Raw genomic sequence first — 19,336 nt, forward strand, 5'->3', positions numbered from 1 at the left:
AGTCCTTTCTACTGCACTACGTTATGGTCAGAGGAATAGAAAGCAGCCCTTTTTTTGCCCTACCAGTTTTTTTACCTTTGTCATGGCACAAGTCAGAAAGCTGCAATTTGTTATATTTAAAAATATTTTTAAGTGCTTAAGATTTCACCTGAATGTCCAACATGAAGAAAATGCAGGCTCCTCAATGCCTCAGTCTAAAAAGAAAAAAATGACCACTTTTATTTTTTGTAGTATTTCTGTTCTTTCAGACAGTCTGGATAATTAAGTGCTAGTGTATTTAATTTTTATCTTAAAAATATTTTTCCTTTGAAGTTAAGTACAATTAAATGATTTGCTTCAAGCATAATTATTTTGAAATACAAGATTTTTCTTGTGCTTTATAAAACAAATGATGAAAGTAAAATTTATTCAATATTGTGAATCCATCCAACTAATAGTAATTGAAATGAGTAAACTTGATGGAGAATAAGTTACAGTTTTTGGCAAACTGAGTCTGATGAGGACAATCTCCACGCCTCTGAGTTTCTGAAACTAGTGATGCAAGTGCTCCCGCCCTTTTCTGAGAATACAGCCTGACTCAGGCAGGCAGCTGCTGCTATTAAAACAGCTCCAGCCCTGCATGCTTCCACACTTCCCTGCTGGGGTGAGCGCCACCACAGAGATGAAGCTAGCGACCTGGTGCTGGCTGAGCTCAGCTGTCCTTGCTGCTTCTAGTTTTTTGGTTGCGGCAAACAATGAAACAGAAGAAATTAAAGATGAACCGGACAAGCACGCCTGTCCGGTGAGACTAGCGAGCAGAGGGAAATGCGGGGAAGGAGGTGAATGCCCCTACCAGGTAAACCTGCCCCCGCTGACTATTCAGCTCCCGAAGCAGTTCGGTAGGATAGAGGAGGTGTTCAAGGAAGTCCAGAACCTCAAGGAAATCGTAAATAACCTGAAGAAATGTTGCCAAGACTGCAAACTGCAGGCTGATGACAACCGACACCAGGGCACAAATGGAGTGTCGGTACCTGGCACAGGAGTCTCGGGAGGGGCTGATGAAAACAAAGTTACAGAATTAGAGGACGAGGTTAACAAGCTGTCCTCTGACCTAAAGAATGCAAAGAAGGATATCGACGTGCTTCAGGGTCACCTGGAAAAGCTGAATCTTGTAAATATGAACAATATAGAAAATTATGTTGATAGTAAAGTGGCAAATCTAACGTTTGTTGTCAATAATTTGGATGGCAAATGTTCATCTAAGTGTTCCAGTCAAGAACAAATACAATCATCTCCAGGTATGTATAATATCCTTTTTCTTATCATTTGTCTGTGAATGTTACATAGCTAGACAATATCTGCAAATATTAACCTGAGCAAATAAGTTAAGTAAATGACAGATTAAATAAATTAAGCCTTTTATTCATCAAGGTAGTACAGGAAAAACTAGTATCTTTGCAAATGTGTGACCACAGAAATGATATAGGACCCTAATTACAAAGATTGTAATTAGTTCTTTATCTATTAGAAAGTACTTTCAACTTCAAAGATTATTGCTGCTGCTACAGCTACACACAAATCAAAAGAAGAGAGATAGAATTTCTTAATGTTTTAGTGCATTTAACTTTTTTTTAATCTCTTCACTGACGTGTTTGAAAACAATAGGGATAAGTGTTTGTGGTTGTGCTTGGTTCACTGAAAACCATTTTCTTGGTCTGCTGCTGACTGTTCCCTTTCATGTGGCAATTAAGAGATGTTTGAAAGATTTTAGCAAGTAACCTGCAGTTCATAATCCTGAATATCTAGCGAAAATGGGAGATTTTATAGCTGGAATCTTAAAAGCAGTTATATGATTTCATGTGTGAAAAAACTGTGCTTTGAGACCTAGTGGCTGAAAAACATTTTAAGGAGAGTTTTGGCATGCCACTAAGGGAAGGAAAATATTCTTATTTTTTTCCTTTTTTACCTCAAGCTAGAACTCAAGCATATAAAAATAGAACCCATCCTCACCATCCAGATTACGTGAATTAACTTTAATAAATATATATTAAAGATAACAAAACTACCTGCCTACTCTGCCCATGAATCAGCCATAGCACTGGTTCCTCCCAACCCTGGATTTCCATCTGAGTTCCTGGGGCCACTACTGCTGATAGTCTTGTTACACTTTGGAAAGCTATCTCTGCATTAGGACTAGGACTTACCATGAGTGTGAAGTTGAAGGCATATGGTGCCTGGGGCAGGGATCATGTTCATTTGGAACAAGCACCTCATGCATGTTCCATCCCCAGGGAATCTGCCAGTGAAGGGAGGTGGTGGTGGTGGGGGGGAAGGACCACTGTTGAACCAGGCAGCCTGTGTCTGAGGTTACCCTGCACATTGCAAGGCACAGAACTTCACATTTTAGGTGACATCCTTGGGCACACATTAGATTCTCTTGTCTCTTTTTCAATAAGAGTTTTGGGAAAATATCCAAATATTTTGGGATTCTAAATTCACATGAATAGATTTCTTGTGCCTCAGAGCAGTTTATATTAAACTTACTTTATCTGGCATGCATTTTTATAAAACTTATCTAGGAGTAAATATCTGTATTTGATTCCTACAGAACCATGTTAACTAATCTTATACTTATCCTGAATGTAATCGCCTGCCATTTCTTTCTAGAAACCAAACATATGAAATCTGGCTAAATGCTTTCCAGGATAATAAATTCAGAATAAGAATATTGGTATACTATTTAAAAATTTTCCTTTTTACTGGAGCTTCTTTATTTAGTGGTCAAGCAAGTAAAATAATGTGAATGTAAGATCAATGTAGTACATTAGAATTTTACTATTCATTTAAAACATACCCTATAAAATTTCTTGACAATGGAGGCTATCAGCCCCTTGAGGTGAACAGAAATAGAAGCCTGTGATTCCTTTGTATGTGTGGACTAAGAGAAGCGGGGTCATTGGCAGAATGCCTACTGAGGGTAGCTCTCACTGAATATTACTAAGTGATTCAAACTAGTGTTTTTATTTATTCTTCCTGTTATTTGTTATTGATGTTGACCAACTAGGTGTAGGTTGTCTGCTTTGTAATGCCAGGTTCTTATTCTGAGGCACTAACAAGCATTTGAACAGGTTCAGGTAAGTTTAGCCAGGCAGAGTTCCATAATCACTGTAGATGGAACTGTCAAACTGCTTTTGTACATATAAAGAATTCTTCAGATGCATAGTTTTTTTTTTAACAAAATACAATATCTTTCTTTTCTTTCCCCTTCAGTCCAACATCTAATATATAAAGATTGCTCTGAGTACTACACAATAGGCAAAAGAAGCAGCGAGACCTACAGAGTTACACCGGATCCCAAAAATAGTAGCTTTGAAGTTTACTGTGACATGGAGACCATGGGGGGAGGCTGGACCGTGCTGCAGGTGCGTCTCGATGGAAGCATCAACTTCACCAAAATGTGGCAAGACTACAAAGTAGGGTTTGGAAACCTCAGAAGAGAATTTTGGCTGGGAAATGATAAAATTCATCTTCTGACCAAGAGTAAGGACATGATTCTAAGAATAGATCTTGAAGACTTTAATGGCGTCAAACTCTATGCCTTGTATGATCACTTTTATGTGGCCAATGAGTTTCTCAAATACCGCTTACACATTGGTAACTATAATGGCACAGCCGGAGATGCTTTACGTTTCAACAAACACCACAACCACGATATGAAGTTTTTTACCACCCCAGACAGAGACAACGATCGGTATCCCTCTGGGAACTGTGGGCTCTACTACAGCTCAGGCTGGTGGTTTGATGCATGTCTTTCTGCAAACTTAAATGGCAAATATTATCACCAAAAGTACAAAGGTGTCCATAATGGGATTTTCTGGGGCACCTGGCCTGGTATGAGTAAGGCACAACTTGGTGACTACAAGTCCTCCTTCAAAGAGGCCAAAATGATGATCAGACCCAAGCAGTTTAAGCCATAAATCACTAATGCTCATTTTTCTGAGTATTTGTTACCTAATAGGGCAATTAATTCCTTTTTGTACTCCTTTTCCATGGTTAAAAATTTATTTCTGAGCAGTGGGTACTTATGCTACACAGCATTTGAAATAAAGCTGAACAACATACATTTTAAAGGAGTCCTTTGTTGTTATGCTGTTACACACACAAAAAAGAAAAACGCTTGCAGGCACCTGGGAATATTGAAAATTACATATTAGCCTTATAATTCTCCTAATTTCTACTAATCAGAAAGTCTACTATTAGTTGTATTACTTGCTATAATTTAAAAGTAATTGGTTATTCAGCAGGCTAGATTTTACACAAGTAATTTGTATTTTGGCTATGACAAACATATCTGAGGGAATATCACTCTTTTGGGGATATAAAGAGTTATTCAGGTATTTATTTGTGTCTAAATAGCCTAATCCTTATTCTGAGATAAACTTATTAAATTTATGTCATTTACTTTGAGTCAGGAAGACCCAACAGCATTTTAGCTCCCAGGCAAATTAAAGGTCTTCATGTACTATTTATGGAATGTAAAATATTTGTCATTTAAAATATTTAAAAATGTTGTAGCACAACATCACTCCTAAAAGCATTCAGAAAAGTAATTTAACCATAAAGACCATTGTTTAAAAGTAATTCATTCACAGTTTATATCTCTTTAGATGTTTGAAGGTAAAAACTGCTCTAACATAAAAATAATCTTTTCATCTCTATGTCTAATAGCTTTTAGGATAAGATTGCTCATTACTGTATAAGACTACTGGCAGGCTTTCTTTTGGAGAGGTTGGTGTGGGTAAAGAATGAAGCACTTATTTATAGGCTATAATACTCTGAGAGCCAATTTTATATCCTAAGCAATAATAGCTTTAGAGCTAACTTTTATAGGACAAATAGATAAATGTATTTATAAAAGGCATATGAATTTTCAAATGTATAGAACAGTAGCTGAATAGTATATATTTTTAACCTTAACTATTATATTGGTTATTTTACTATCAGAAGATTTGAATACAGGTGTTTATTTTTTAATCAAACAAAAGTATCTGGATCTTTTATAATTAATCAATTAATTAATATCATATTCAAAAGAGTATAAACATAATATGTTAAGCTTCATCATTGTAAACAGGGATCATTTCAGAGAGAACAGCAGTATACTGCTGCATGGTTAAAATACTCAAATAAAATTTGAAATACTTACTGTATGTGAACCATAGAAATACAATCTTTAATTTCTAGTGTCTGTTTCTACTATAGTAACTAAGATTTCAAAATATATTCACAAAGATTCATCTTTACTCATTATTTGAAAATGGTTAAGGAGGATAGCTGCCTTAAATAACAAGTTAATTTTTTGAGCATTGCCCTTTACAGAAAATTCTAATCAAGAAGCAAAATATATTTTTAATAATATATAACATACAAAGTTTTCAGGTAAACATAATGAAAAGTTAATATGAATACTGTTAAAATGTTAAAGAGAAGTACAAATAGAATTAAGTTGTGACCAAAATGCATCACTGTAGACCAAAATCTATAATCGTAGATTTCAAAGGTTGTATATCTACCCAATAGGACATCAATGTAAATGTCATAACCAATTTACTTTTTATTTCACTCTTTTGTTTTTTTAAAATGAGCATTTTTATATTATACAGTGTATTTTTTACAAACAAGGGCATTTTGATTTACTATATACAATTATTAATGTATGTAAAAGTTTAAGTAAATTTAAGTTTCTGGGATCAAAAATGAACTCCTCACAGAATACAGTTCTAAAAAAAAATAGCTCATATAGGGAGTGTGCACTGGTATAATGGAAAGTAGGTGTCATTTCAGGACAATCTGGCCTATAATTCATTAATCTATGTAAATACTCAAAAGCATGTTTTTCTACCTTTCTACCTTATTTCAAAGGATCAAAATTTTATTTTCCATTCTACTTTTATGGCACTTTTCTAATAAAAAAATATGTAACATAGAAATTTTTTCGAAATCATTTCATACCACTTATGAAATATATTTTAGACTTTTATAATCTTTACCATGTTGATGGAAGTAGATTATATCTAAGAGATTCTTGCCTTAATATAACTATTTATTAATAAATGCTAATGTTCATAATGTGGATTTACTATTAGCAAGCATATTATTTCAGAGAGTTGTCTTGTAATAACCAACATTTCTCATTTTAATTAAAACTTTATTTCAGAGCTTTATCATTCTTTGAAAATATTGACTAAAACTGCGTCCTTATAAATCCTAAGTGAAACTGCTTCACTCATCACTGAGAAAAAAGTCAAATATTTCTGATAAGCAATAATGCTCCAATACATTAATGATACATCTGTCTAATAGATAAAGAGCTTAAATATGCAAAGCATAGAAGATATTCTGGTAATAAAATTTGCTGGTCCTTATTTTTGAATGGTTACCCAAAGAAAGGTTTTAAAGGTAAACGTTATGGGTGATGTTATCACAATAAGCTCTTGTTTATAATTCTTATTTTTCTTTATATATAAATAAATTTGTTTCATGTCTTTTAAAAACCCTGTAAAATAAAAGATTTAATCTTTACATTTATTTATTTCTTCAATGTGAAAACATTAAATATTATTGTCTGTGAAATAATATTTATATATTTACTCTTGTCTGAAAAGTTGTATAATGTTTACTTAACCAGAAAATATCTTTGACTCTTTGAAGACTTTAATGAGTATGATTTTACTAACAGGAAGACAGAGGCAAATACAGAAACATCATTATCTTATTTCCCTCTATTAGAATACTGTTAACACATTTGAAATATAAAAGTTTCAGTTTCACTTTGAGGCACTCAACTCCATCTCCTCTTTTTCCATCATTAATGTTGCTGTTCTGCTTCAGCCCTCATTATCTCCTTAGGATAATGCAAATGCTTCCTAATAGTAACCCATGCCTCTAGTTTCACTCTATTCAAATCTATCCCCCATATCATTGCTAGAGGGATTATTCAAAAATACAGTCTAATCATGTTATTGTGCTGCATAAAACTTTTCAACAACTCCTCATTTCCTGTATGATAAAATCCATCAAGCCCCTTCGTGAACTGGTTTCTGCCTACCTTTTAAAGTGTTCTTTTCTACCACTGTTCATACTCCTGCAATACCAAGTGCCTTGTTCTTAAACAAACCATGTTGTCTCATATTTTCTTGACTTTGTGTATACTATCCCCTTGGTTTAGATAGAATGCCATCCTCAACCCCTGCTGAATTTTATCTTCTTATCCATAATTTAAGAGCAGGGACTCAGGAGCCAGACTTGCTAGGTTTGAATTTTAGGGCTACCATTTGCAAGCTGTGTGATCATAAGCAAAGTCACTTAATCTCTCTGTTCTTTGGTCTCTTCAATTACAAAATTTTCCTGTTAAAGTTATTGAGCAAATCAAATGATATCTGTAAAGCACTCAGAACATACATATGTATCATCATCATCATCATCATCATCCTAAGAGGTATCGCTCCTGGGCAGTTTTCTCTGATGGCATTAGGAGGAGTTTGGTACCTTCCCTTTTTGGTCCTATACCATTATAATATTCCTTATTATACATTACATTATCTAGGTTAAGTTCTACCCTGAAATCAATCTGTTTGTCTAGGATGTAAAGGAAATATGAGACAGGAGTGTTGTTACTCAAAGTGGTTCATGAATATGTTACCATAGGGGAAGGGCTCTAGTCTAAAGAAGCCAGAGTTATAGTAGGGGAAGGAGTGGTACTTCAAATCATAGAATTTGGGAGATGGTACACACAGGTGAGAAGTGATTGAAACCAGGTGAAAATAAGGCAAGACCAGATCAGATATATACTATAGGATTGGGTACATAACAATGGCAAACTTTTAAAAGAGGTTCTGGGAACTGAGGCAGGTTATTAAGAAAGTAGGAAAATTCCCTGGCAAGTTGAACGAGGAAACTGAGACAATGGCTGAACAAATAGCCGGAACATCTGAGCAACTAATCGCCAGTTAATAAGTCACAAGACCCTGTTCTCCCTAACCAAAGGTACCTAAGGGCAAATGGTTTAAATCACATTGTCAGGGAGAAAGATAGCAAAAAAACAATTAAGCCTAGACTAGTCCAAGATAGAAGTGAAACTAACCAGAGAATGACCCCTGCCCTGCCCCCACTATATGCTCATTTTGCTACATTAGCCTACTAAATGACACATCTCTAGATATAATCAATATTCTGTTGACATCCTCCCCTGGGACCTCCCCCAAATTCCTGCCTATAGAAAATATTGTGTTGGCCAAAAAGTTTATTTGTTTTTTTCCATAAGATGGCTCTGGTAGTACTTAGTTATCTTTAATTTTATTCAAAACAATTTTGTTAGATTGTATTGTGACAGCAGTTATATCAGTGTGCATTTTTTAAAAAGCTTATCAAAATTGGTGAATTTTTGTGTAGCCATTTTAATATTGAAGATGGAAGAAAATAAGCAATGTTTTTGGCATATTATGCTTTATCATTTTAAGAAAGGTAAAAATGCAGCCCTGGCTGGTGTAGCTCAGTGGGTTGAGTGCGGGCTGCGAACCAAAGTGTCACAGATTCGATTCCCAGTCAGGGTACATGCCTGGGTTGCAGGCCATGACCCCCAGCAACCACACATTAATGTTTCTCTCTCTCTCTATCGCCCTCCCTTCCCTCTCTAAAAATAAATAAATAAAAATCTAAAAAAAAAGAAAGGTAAAAGCGCAACTGAAATTGCATTTTTAAAAACAGATTTGTGCAGTGTATGGAAAAGGTGTTGATTGAATGGCTTGAATGTGTCAAAAGTGGTTTGTGAAGTTTTGTGCTGGAGATTTCTTGCTGGATGATGTTCCACAGTCAGGTAGACCAGTTGAAGTTGATAGTGATCAAATTGAGATGTTAATTGAGATCAACATTCTACCATGTTGACATACTCAAAATATCCAAATCAATAAAGTTATTGATGAAAATGGAAAATATATCTCTTATTTTATGGAAAAAAACAAACAGACTTCTTGTCCAACCCCATAGATAAAACCCCTCAGGACAAAGGAAGACAGCTGATGCTCCTCTTTGAGTACCCCTGTGCCCCGCTTTCCTCAGGCATGTACTTTGTTTCTATCCTAAGCTATAAAGGTTCTGTCAAGACCTGCACCTAGAGGACAAATGGGCAGTGGCTGCTCATCCTGGGCTTACCCCCTGATCCTGTCTCCAAGGACCCTTATTTTTGCTTCACTGTCCCAAGCATTACTAAACTTACTCTCACTTTCACCTGGACTCATGTTTTAAAAGTTTTTCTGCAAAAGTCAACAAACTGGAGGTCACCTTACATGGGAAAGGTCCTGGACCTTACCAGGGCAGAGCCAGCCCCCAGCATGGAAGCATTCCAAGAACAGGAGCATACCTCTGGGTACGTCATGTAGAGAGGTATGACTGTACTGGATTGGACAGTGATTTTTCTACTTGAGTTTCTGAAGAAAAAGTATTTTCATACTTTTTATACTATATGGTAAATTTGAAAATAATTTTAATCATACAAGATCCATGAATGCTTAATTTTTAAAAATTACAGATCAGACTGAAGACCTTTTTGAAAGCCATCTTCAGTTCCAAATCTCCTCCCTCTCCCCTGAGGTAACAAGCTGAATCCAAACCATAATTCTATTTTGTGTTGCCAAGTTGCAATGTTTGCTGAATCATAGCTTTGCCAGGTTTCTTTTGTTTATCGATTGGGGAGAGTTGGAAATGAGAATAGATATTAGAGAAGTTGGTTATACTTGGAGAGGCTCCAGAATTCCCAAAAGTGACTGAGCTGCCCAGGCTCCTTGATATGCTCCCTACGGCTCTTCTTGCTGGAAGACAATGCTGCTTTTTCTCATGAGGGAGCAACTATAATTCCCCCCCAGGCTCCTTCATCCAACTCTGTGCCACCTCCAGATCTGTAACCAGGGCATGCCCTAATGTCAACTATAAAGTCAAATTAAAGAGAAGTCTTTATACTGCTTTGCCAATAAAATCAGCAGAAAACTAGGGAATACACATGTGGAGGCAGATTTTAAGGTTGCTTGAATAAGGAAGAAAAAAACACAATTTCAGATGTGATTGATTCCACTGGTACAGGTATATTTACAAGAAATTTTTTAAATTATATTTTATTGTTTATGCTATTACAGTTTTCCCATTTTCCCCCTTTATCCCCCTCCACCCAGTCCCCCTACTCCCTCAGGCAATCCCCACATCATTGTCAATGTCCATGGGTCATGCATATATGTTATCTGGCTACTTTATTCCCTATGCTGTATTTAGATTCAATTGTTGATAGATATATGTATTTATTGCCATTTTATTGTTCATATTTTTGATCTTCTTCTTTTTCTTAAAGAAGACCCTTGGACATTTCATATAATACAGGTTTGGTGGTGATGAACTCCTTTAGCTTTTTCTTGTCTGGTATGATCTCTATCTGTCCTTCAATTCTAAATGATAGCTTTGCTGGGTAGAGTAATTTTTTTTGGTTGTAGGCCCTTGCTTTTCATCACTTTGAATACATCTTTCCAATCACTTCTAGCCTGCAATACTTCTTTTTAGAAATCAGCTGACAGTCTAATGGGGACACTCTTGTAGGTAACTAACTGCTTTCCTGTTACTGCTTTTACAATTCTCTTTGTAGTTAACCTTTGACATATTGATTATGATGTATCTTGCAGTGGGCCTCTTTAGGTCCATTCTGTTTGGACTCTCTATGCTTCTTGGACTTACATGTCTATTCCTTCACCAAGTTAGGAAAGTTTTCTCTCATAATTTTTTAAAATTGTTGTTTAAATATAGTTGTCTCCATTTTCACGCCACCACAGTCCCCTGCCTCACCCATCCCCACTCCTACCCTCGAACCTACCCCCTTTGGCTTTGTCCATGGGCCCTTTACATATGCTCCTTGATGTCTATTCTTCCCCTATTCTCTTCCATTATCCCTCTCCTCCCTCCCCTCTGGTTACTGTCAGTTTGTTCTTTATTTCAATGTTTCTGGTTATATTTTGCTTGTGTGTTTGTTTTGTTGATTAGGTTTCACTTATAGGTGAGATATTATGGTATTTGGCTTTTATTGTCTGGCTTATTTCACTTAGCATAATACTTTGCAGTTCCATTCATGCTGTTGAGAAGGGTAGGAGCTCCGTCTTTATTTCTGCTGCATAGCATTCCATTGTGTAAATGTACTACAGTTTTTTATCCACCCATTTACTGGTGGGCATTTAGGTTGCTTCTAGCACTTGGCTATTGTAAATTGTGCTGCTTTGAACATTGGGATGCATAGGTTCTTTTGAATTGGCATTTCAGGATTCTTAGTGTATAATCCCAGCAGTGGAATTGCTGGGTCAAAAGGAAGTTCCACTTTTAGTTTTCTGAGGAAATTCTATACTGTTTCCCACAGAGGTTACACCAGTCTGCATTCCCACCAACAGTGCACTAGGGTTCCCTTTTCTCCACAACCTTGTCAGCACTTGTTGTTTGTTGATTTGTTTATGTTGGACATTTTTTTCAAATAGGTTTCCAATTTCTTGCTGTCTCTCTTCTCCTTCTGGTGCTTCTATGATATGAATATTGTTGTGCTTGAAGGTGTCCTAGAGGCTCCTTATACTATCCTCATTTTTTTAGGTTCTTTTTTCTTCTTTCTGTTCTGATTAGTTGTTTTTGCTTCCTTTTTTCCCAAATTGCTGATTTGATTCTTGGCTTCATTGACTCTGCTGTTGATTTCCTGTAAATTGTTCTTTAGTTCAATTCATATATCCTTTGTTTCTGACTTGATCTTTTTTATGTTGAGGTCCTCACTAAGTTCCTTGAACATCCTTATAACCAATGTTTTGAACACTGTACATGATAGATTGCCTTTTCCATTTTGTTTATTTCTTTTTCTGGAGTTTTGTTCTGTTCTTTCATTTGGGCTATGTTTCTTTGTCTCTTCATTTTGGCAACCTCCCTGTGTTTGTTTCTATGTGTTCGGTATAGCTATTACGTCTCCCAGGCTTGACATAGTGGCTTAATGTAGCAGATGTCCTGTAGAGCCCAGTGGCACAGCCTCCACTGTTACCGAAGCTGGTTACTCAAGGTTTATCCATTACGTGGGCTGTGTACACCCTCCTCTTGTAGTTGAGCCTTTATTGCTGTTGGCACATCCAAGGTCAGCTTCTGCCTGTGTTCTCTTTGGGGTCACTCAGCAAAAACTACAAAGTGATCTGCAGATGGCTGTTATTTGTTCTGGGCTTGGATGTGCTCAGGAGAGGGAAAGCTGTGAACCGAGACTGGCTGCTACTAGTGCCTGGCCTTGGGCAACTTAGGGAGAGGTACAGGGCTTGCTGAAGCCAGTGCTGCTTGTCTGAGAGAATTTAGGAAAATAGAAATATGGGCCAAGACAAGCCATTCATTTGGAAAATCGACTGAAAATAGCTTTGGTGGGCTTGGAAGTTGGGTGGGGCAGGGTCTCAGAAAATCACCAGGGTGGGGCAAACCATATGGCCAAAGAAGATGGAGTCCTAGATATGGCACACGTCTTCTGGCTCTGTCGGGGGAGGGCTCAGAAAGGAGCAATGGCCTCTGCCAGCACTTCTTTCTTGCCCCCCACCTCTCACCCTGATGCTAGATAATTCAGGTTCTCCCTGTATGTCTCGGATGCCTTTCAATCTGCTGCCATGGTGCTGGAGCTCAGGGGGAATAAGTCTGAATAACTCTGTGCAGAGGCCCTTTAAGAGGAAATGCCTAGGATACCAGCAGTTTCTTCTCCCACTGCTTAAATCCCCGCTGGTTTTTACAACCAGTGGTTATGGTGACTTATCCTCCTGGTACTGGAAAGCTGGGCTGGGGGACCTGGTATGGGACTGGTACCTCTCCTTTCTCAGATATCCCTCCTGATTTTTATCCACCACACATGGTTAAGGGACCATCCCATTCTGCATCCCATTGTGCACCCCTCCTGCAAGACCTGATGTGGTCTCTTCTTTAATTCCATAGTTGTAGGACTTCCATTCAGCTCGATTTCTTATGGTTCTGAATGATTGCTGTTCTATAGTCTACTTGTAATTTTGATGTGGTCCTAAAATTCTTAATTCAATGGGCTAGCTTAAGCAGATGTGTTTGGTTCTAATGGCTTGCTTGATTAGTTAGCACAAACCTAGATTCAACAGCAGCTATACTAACTAAAGCTGAAAAGCCATAAATGTCTAGAACTAAAAGACTTATGGAGATAGAAATGTTAGAGTGGATTTAGCTATAATTCACTAAAAAATTATTTACTGGATATATACCATGTGACATACAATCTTATAGGAAGGAAACCAAAGATATATCAGTAAACAGAACAGACAAAAACTCTAAACTTGGGAACTTTATATTTTATCAGGGGAGATGAATAAATAAATAATATATGATAAATGCCATAAAAATTAAGCAGGGTAAGGGAGATAATGAGTATCAGAGGAGGTGTGCTATTTTACATAGGTGCTCTGGGGAGACCTCTCCTAGGAGGTGACATTTGAACAAAGACTTAAAGGTATAAGAGAATAAGCTAGGCAGATATCTGGGAGAAGAATGTTCCAAGCAAAGAGAGTATCAGATGCAAAGGTGCTTGGCATATGTTAGGGTCAGTATGGAGTCCCATGTAGGAAAAGCAGACAGTATGAGGTGGAGATTTAGGACATGAGATAAGAGATGGCTTAGGAAACTGGAGTTAAATAAGGGGTGGTGGGGCGGGGGAGGCTGCCAGACCTAGCCTTTTAAGTCACAGTAAGAATTTTCCTTTTCTCTGGTTAAGTAAGAGACATAGGGTTTTGATCAGCGTAAGTATGTAGAGTCTTCCCGTTTTAAAAGGACCCCTTTTGTTCTGAGTGGAGAACAGACTGTTGGGAGACAAGATTGAAGATAAGCACCAGTTTGATGGTGATTGCAATAATCTTGAAGACAAATGATGAAAGCATGCACTGTGGTGGTTGCAGTAAAGTGAATCTTTAATAAGGTAAAGTTGACAAAATTTTTTGATCAAAGATCAAAGATGGACAGTGAAAAGACTGGAGGTATCATAAAAAACTACAGGATTTTAGCCTGAGGAACTTAAAAGAATAGAGTTGCTGTTAACTGAGATGGGGAAAACTGTAGGAGGAGCCTGTTTGGAAAGTGTGTGTGGAGGAGGTGTTAGGGGTGGGAATCAACAGTTTTGGACATTCTGAGTTCAAATATCTGTAAGACATTCAAGTGGATGATATTTGAATATTAGCATGACACTCAGGGAAGACTCTAGGGTTCAGAAGTACATTTGAAAGTTGCCAGAATATAGATGGTAATGAAACCAGGGGACTAGATGAGATAACCTCATAAATAATGTACATGGAGCAAAGACTTACACAGAAGGAGTTGGAGATATGAAGGAACCAGCACAGTTGCATCCCGTCTACCCACCCTGTCACTGTGTCATTTGAGAGGTCCCCGGGCTGCTTTCTAATGGAGAGGGCAAAGACTTATTCCCACTGGAACAGACACTTTCTCTAGCTTATTTTAGATTTGGAAATGCTTTTTCTTGCTTCTGCCAGCAACTACTTGGCTGAGTTACTAGATGTCTTAAAAGCCATTATGGTATCCTACAATTGTATTCTACAAATCATTGCTTTAGACCTAGGCAGTTACTTCACAGTGAAGAAAGGAGGCAATGACATATTGCATCTTTTCAGAGACACCACCTTGTGGAGTTGGAATGTTGTCATGAAGGATACAGTGTGTGTATACATGTATATAGCAAAAGAAATATAAACTAGGCCCTGTGGGAATGTTAACAAACATTCTTAGTTAACAGCATAATGCCCAAGTTTGAAGAATCATGTCTGGTCATTTTAAATTATAAGGGCACAAGTTTAGTTAAGTAGAGACATTTTTTATTCCTTTTCTCTTTATTTGAGGGATATTAATGATCTTAAACCTTGTCTGATTCACAAATACTTTCCAAAAGTTATCCAAGTTAGAGATAACCTAAATCTAATATTTCTAGCAGCTTTCAGAGTATTAATACTGGAATCACTATAAATGAATCTGATTAGCAATATTCAATTAATGTTGGGTTCAGCTGCAGGTGAAAATGAGTGTATATGGGTAGGTTTCATATAGGTAAGTTTTCATATGGGTAGGTTTCCCTTGTTGGTACACACACACACACACACACACACCACAAAACACATATACATATATGATGCGCATACATACTAAAAATGCTATTTGTAACAATTATGCTATAACATGCAAGAAAACCTGCCCATAGGAAAACAATGGATATGTAGCTTTTACATGTAGTCAAAAGTCAATACAACAAAAACCACCATGGCCAATAGCTAGCTTATTTTAAGCAATATTATCTAAAATAGATTAAAATGAAATAGAACTTCAGATAGTCTCTAAATCCCCTATAACAAATTCTATGCTATTAATGCTGCTATTATTCCTTGAATGGTTCCTTCTTTACTGCCTCTCCTGTCCTCCACAGCCCCATGGAATGGCTCCTTCTAACTTGCTTTTTATACTCCTTGTTGACTTCTCTGTCAGGTCAGCAGCCTGCTGTTTCCATGCCCATATTCAATTTTGCCTCTGCACCTTTGCTCACCAAGAGTCCCAAGGTAAACCAAAATTAAAACCATGAGTTAGCTAACTTGTGATCAGCATCTTCACAGACATCACATGGTCTCTCAAAAAGATTTGTATTATTTTATTAGCCATCTTCAGAAAAAGTCTACACTATGCCTCTGAGAATATATGTTCTTTTGAAAGTCAGAAAAATCACATTTTAAAATAAACTGGCTTGTTCATCTTAGATCCTTAAAATACTGATACTACAGTTATAGTTATTATTTTAATCCAATAAATATTTATTATCTGCCTAGCATGTGCATAGCATGGTGCTATATGCTTGTCAAAGTATTTTAAATGAGATGTTTTCCACATAAGAACTTTCTAAACTCTCAAAATCTGAATTTAATCTCTAGCATTCAAAATTGTCTCTGAGTAACTAAGGATGACATGGTTTAAGATAAACTGCCTCTCTATTACAAAGGCCTCATACAAAGGTTTAGCATCTGGATCTGAAAATTTGTTGAGCTCCTATCTCTGGAAGTTGGCTTTTCTCCTCTTCCATAAGAAGCAAATAATTTGTGCTTACGTTGTGAAAGTTTAGGGTCCACAAAACTAGCTGCTTATATTTGTTTCCCATTCAGTAATGTTAGTATCATACTTTTTTAAGTTAAGAAAGTAACCTGTTTTAATTTTTGTTTAGAGATTCATGTTTCTAAATACTTAATGATAAGCAGCTGTCACTTACTGAGTGTCAATTTGCTGGACACTTTCCTAGGAGCGTTTGCAATGTTATTTCTGTTTGCTGTGATTAATGCTTCAGTAGGAGGTAATGTTTTAACTCACTAAAGTCTTCCCTGAAAAAACTCAGACAAACCTGTGTCATCTACAAACTGTTTATCACGTGTGGACCATTATCCATTTTCAGCTTTCCTGTTTTTTTTCTGGTGTCTTTCTCATGAAGTGAGCTAATTTTCCATGATAAGTTACCCAGGGTAATTTCACAGTGATGTACACACATAGCAAATCTCACTATCACCCCTGCTCTGACCTTCTTTGTAAATCTGTAAATGCAAAATGATTCCAATTAAATCTCAGCTTAGGGTGAAATATCTTTTTTTTTCTGTATCTTATCAAAACAATTACATAATATTCTGTTGACAGGAGATATTTTTCAAAAATTAATATATTTTCCAAGCATTTTAATGTCCCTACTTAACCTAGTGGTTAAAAATTATTTTCTTCCTGCAGCTTAGTCAGAATTTATAACTCTGACAGAAAAGGATAACAAGTTCCTATTCTCACCAAACACTATTTCACTACCAAAATGGTTATGTGACAGAATTCACTGATGAAAACATACTGCTTAAGTTCAGAGCACTTTGTAAGTTCTTCGGAGGCTGAAAAATTTCTCCAGTAAACACCATAGTTCTTTTTTTCATTTGTTACATTAAACAATGAAAATATTTTAAGTTGATTTGAGGGAGAGGGGGGAAGAGAAGGAGAAAGAGAGGGAAAGAAACACTGATATGAGAAACATCAATTAGTTGCTTCTTGCACATGCCCCTGAATCTGCAACCCAGGTTTGTACCCTGACTGGGAATCAAACCAGCAACCTTTCAGTTTGCAAGATGACACCCAACCAACTGAACCACACCTGCCAGGCTAAAATAATTCTTTTAAAATATAAATATAATTTACAAATGAATGATGTCAGTGAGGGGTTTTTTATTTTTACCCTATAACAAAATTTTGTCTTTATCTGATCGAACCAACGATTAGAAATCTAGAGAGGCTCTGATATCATGGATAGGTATGGAAGTTGGAAGACTGATACTTTTATGATGAATACAGTGTCGGTATTTAACATGCTGAACTGCTCGAGTAGGGAGTTCTCAGTTGTGTCCCCAGGGACCTTGAAGTTCTGCAGACATATTTCACAAATATAAAAAAAGCCAGGACCATGTATGATGCATGAAACACTGTTCACCTAGAGTAGTTCTGCTTTTATTTTGTATCTTGGGACTCTGCCTTCAATTTCACTTAAAGAAAATGTTTTGTTTTGTTTTAAAAAATATTTGAAAATCATTGCTTCCTCATTGCACATTCCTTTGGAAGCTCAGCCATTGGAAGAGATGCATGATGGTTTCAATGTGCTATGACATTCTAACATTAAACATTTAAATATATAAAAGTGTAGGTGGACTCAATGTGGAAAATACATTCAGAAATTCAGAAGAAACTTCTCCTTTTTAAGTTTGTCTTGTAAAATAGTGATTCAGTAGTGTGATTATTTGGTGGAAGGCTTCATTAATTACCACATACATCATTCCTTTGAAAATGGCATGGCCACATACGTGACAGTGAGCTAAGAGTTCACTAGGAATATCAAGAATACCATAGGCTTCCTTCTTTCAGTGTTCCTAAGGCTACTATCAATTAGCTTAAAAAAACAGGAAAGAAAATAGTAAGTGGCAGAAGGTATATATAAACACAACACAGGGTTATAAAAAGGGAAGTGGTCACACTGTCAAGAAGTGGGATGGCTTAAGTGAAAGGTGGGATCTGAACTGTTCTTGAGGATGGATAGAATTCTGAAGCACAGAAATATGGCAGAGAGCACTCCTGACCTGGGTACAGGATGACCAAAGACATCAGCAGGTTGGAAAACCAGGATCTAGTTACGAAAAGAGCAGTAGGTCAAACTTAGCTGGAGCAGGGTTAAGTGTCAGGGGACAGTAACAAAAGGAAGAAAGAACTGGTGGATCAGACTAGAGTAGAAGGATTTGACTGTAAAATCAAAGGGGTGGCATTTAATCCATATGATAGGGGAAGGAAAATGCAAATCTAAGTATCTGCAATCTCCCCTGCCTCCTATTGACTGCTCAGTTCTGTGCCTGGGCCTGTGAGGTGATAAGAGGATGCTGGGTGGGAAGGAAAACTGGAAGGAACTCTGATGACTTACAAGATAATGAAATAGTCAAAGATATCAAGGAGAAGATGGATAGAAATACAGAGAGGGAAAGGTTGAGGATGAGAAAACAACTTTCAAGAGGAGTTTTCAAAGAGGGGATCAAAAGAGGTGTGGGAGAAGCATCTTCTATAACTAGGAATTTTCGGAAGTTTTGCTGTATGATGTGCTGTGGAACTCCCTCATCTATTCCTGAAGGAAACTTCAATACAGTCAAACTGCTTTTCAGGGCTTTCTGGAGGCAGATCTGTGTTTTGGCTGTGCTGAGATGGGTATGAAGGTCAAGGAAAGAGGGCTCAGTTTTAGTATCTGTATGGAGCATGGATTTTCCCCAGTGTGTTCAGGGGCTTTGGGGCAGTGGTGCTGGTGGTGATAGTAGACATGAAGTGGTGAGAACAGGGGATCTTCACATCTGCATTCTTAACCTCTACATCTACCACATCCAAATCTGTTTTACATATTGTGATTCTTTGTAAGAGTTCCACTGGAAAAGGTGATAAATGTAGTTTTAAAAAGAGGGTGAAAACCACTATGGTATAGGCAGTGAGGTACCCTCGAAGGATCATGAGCTAAGAAATGTACTATTAATGTAAAGTAGGCTCAGAGAATTTAAATGATTTGCTGAAGGCTGCATGGTTAGTACATACAGAGATAGAACTAAAACCCATTTTCACCGAACCACTCCCTCACCACCAGCCAATCAAAGATTTTTCTTTTCAAACTATTAAGATTTAAGATATTTTGAGCCCATCTATTCTTAGACATAGTTTTTACAAA

General features: G+C 36.9%; 2 protein-coding genes across 2 annotated transcripts in view; one reads left to right on the plus strand and one right to left on the minus strand.

Annotated features, from left to right (window-relative positions):
* The window catches only part of CCDC146 (coiled-coil domain containing 146), a 117,977-nt gene that overhangs the window by 84,852 nt on the left and 13,789 nt on the right, over positions 1-19,336 (minus strand). The gene's annotated exons all lie outside the window — the stretch shown is intronic.
* FGL2 (fibrinogen like 2) lies at positions 596-6,561 on the plus strand. The gene is made up of 2 exons (XM_045828310.1): positions 596-1,277; positions 3,250-6,561. Exons 1-2 carry the CDS (start codon positions 620-622, stop codon positions 3,954-3,956), a joined length of 1,365 nt encoding a protein of 454 aa, XP_045684266.1. The 5' UTR covers positions 596-619; the 3' UTR covers positions 3,957-6,561.

This window comes from Phyllostomus hastatus, unplaced genomic scaffold (genome assembly GCF_019186645.2).
Source record: "Phyllostomus hastatus isolate PE091 unplaced genomic scaffold, TTU_PhHast_1.1 phas_scaffold_78, whole genome shotgun sequence".
NCBI lineage: Eukaryota > Metazoa > Chordata > Mammalia > Chiroptera > Phyllostomidae > Phyllostomus > Phyllostomus hastatus.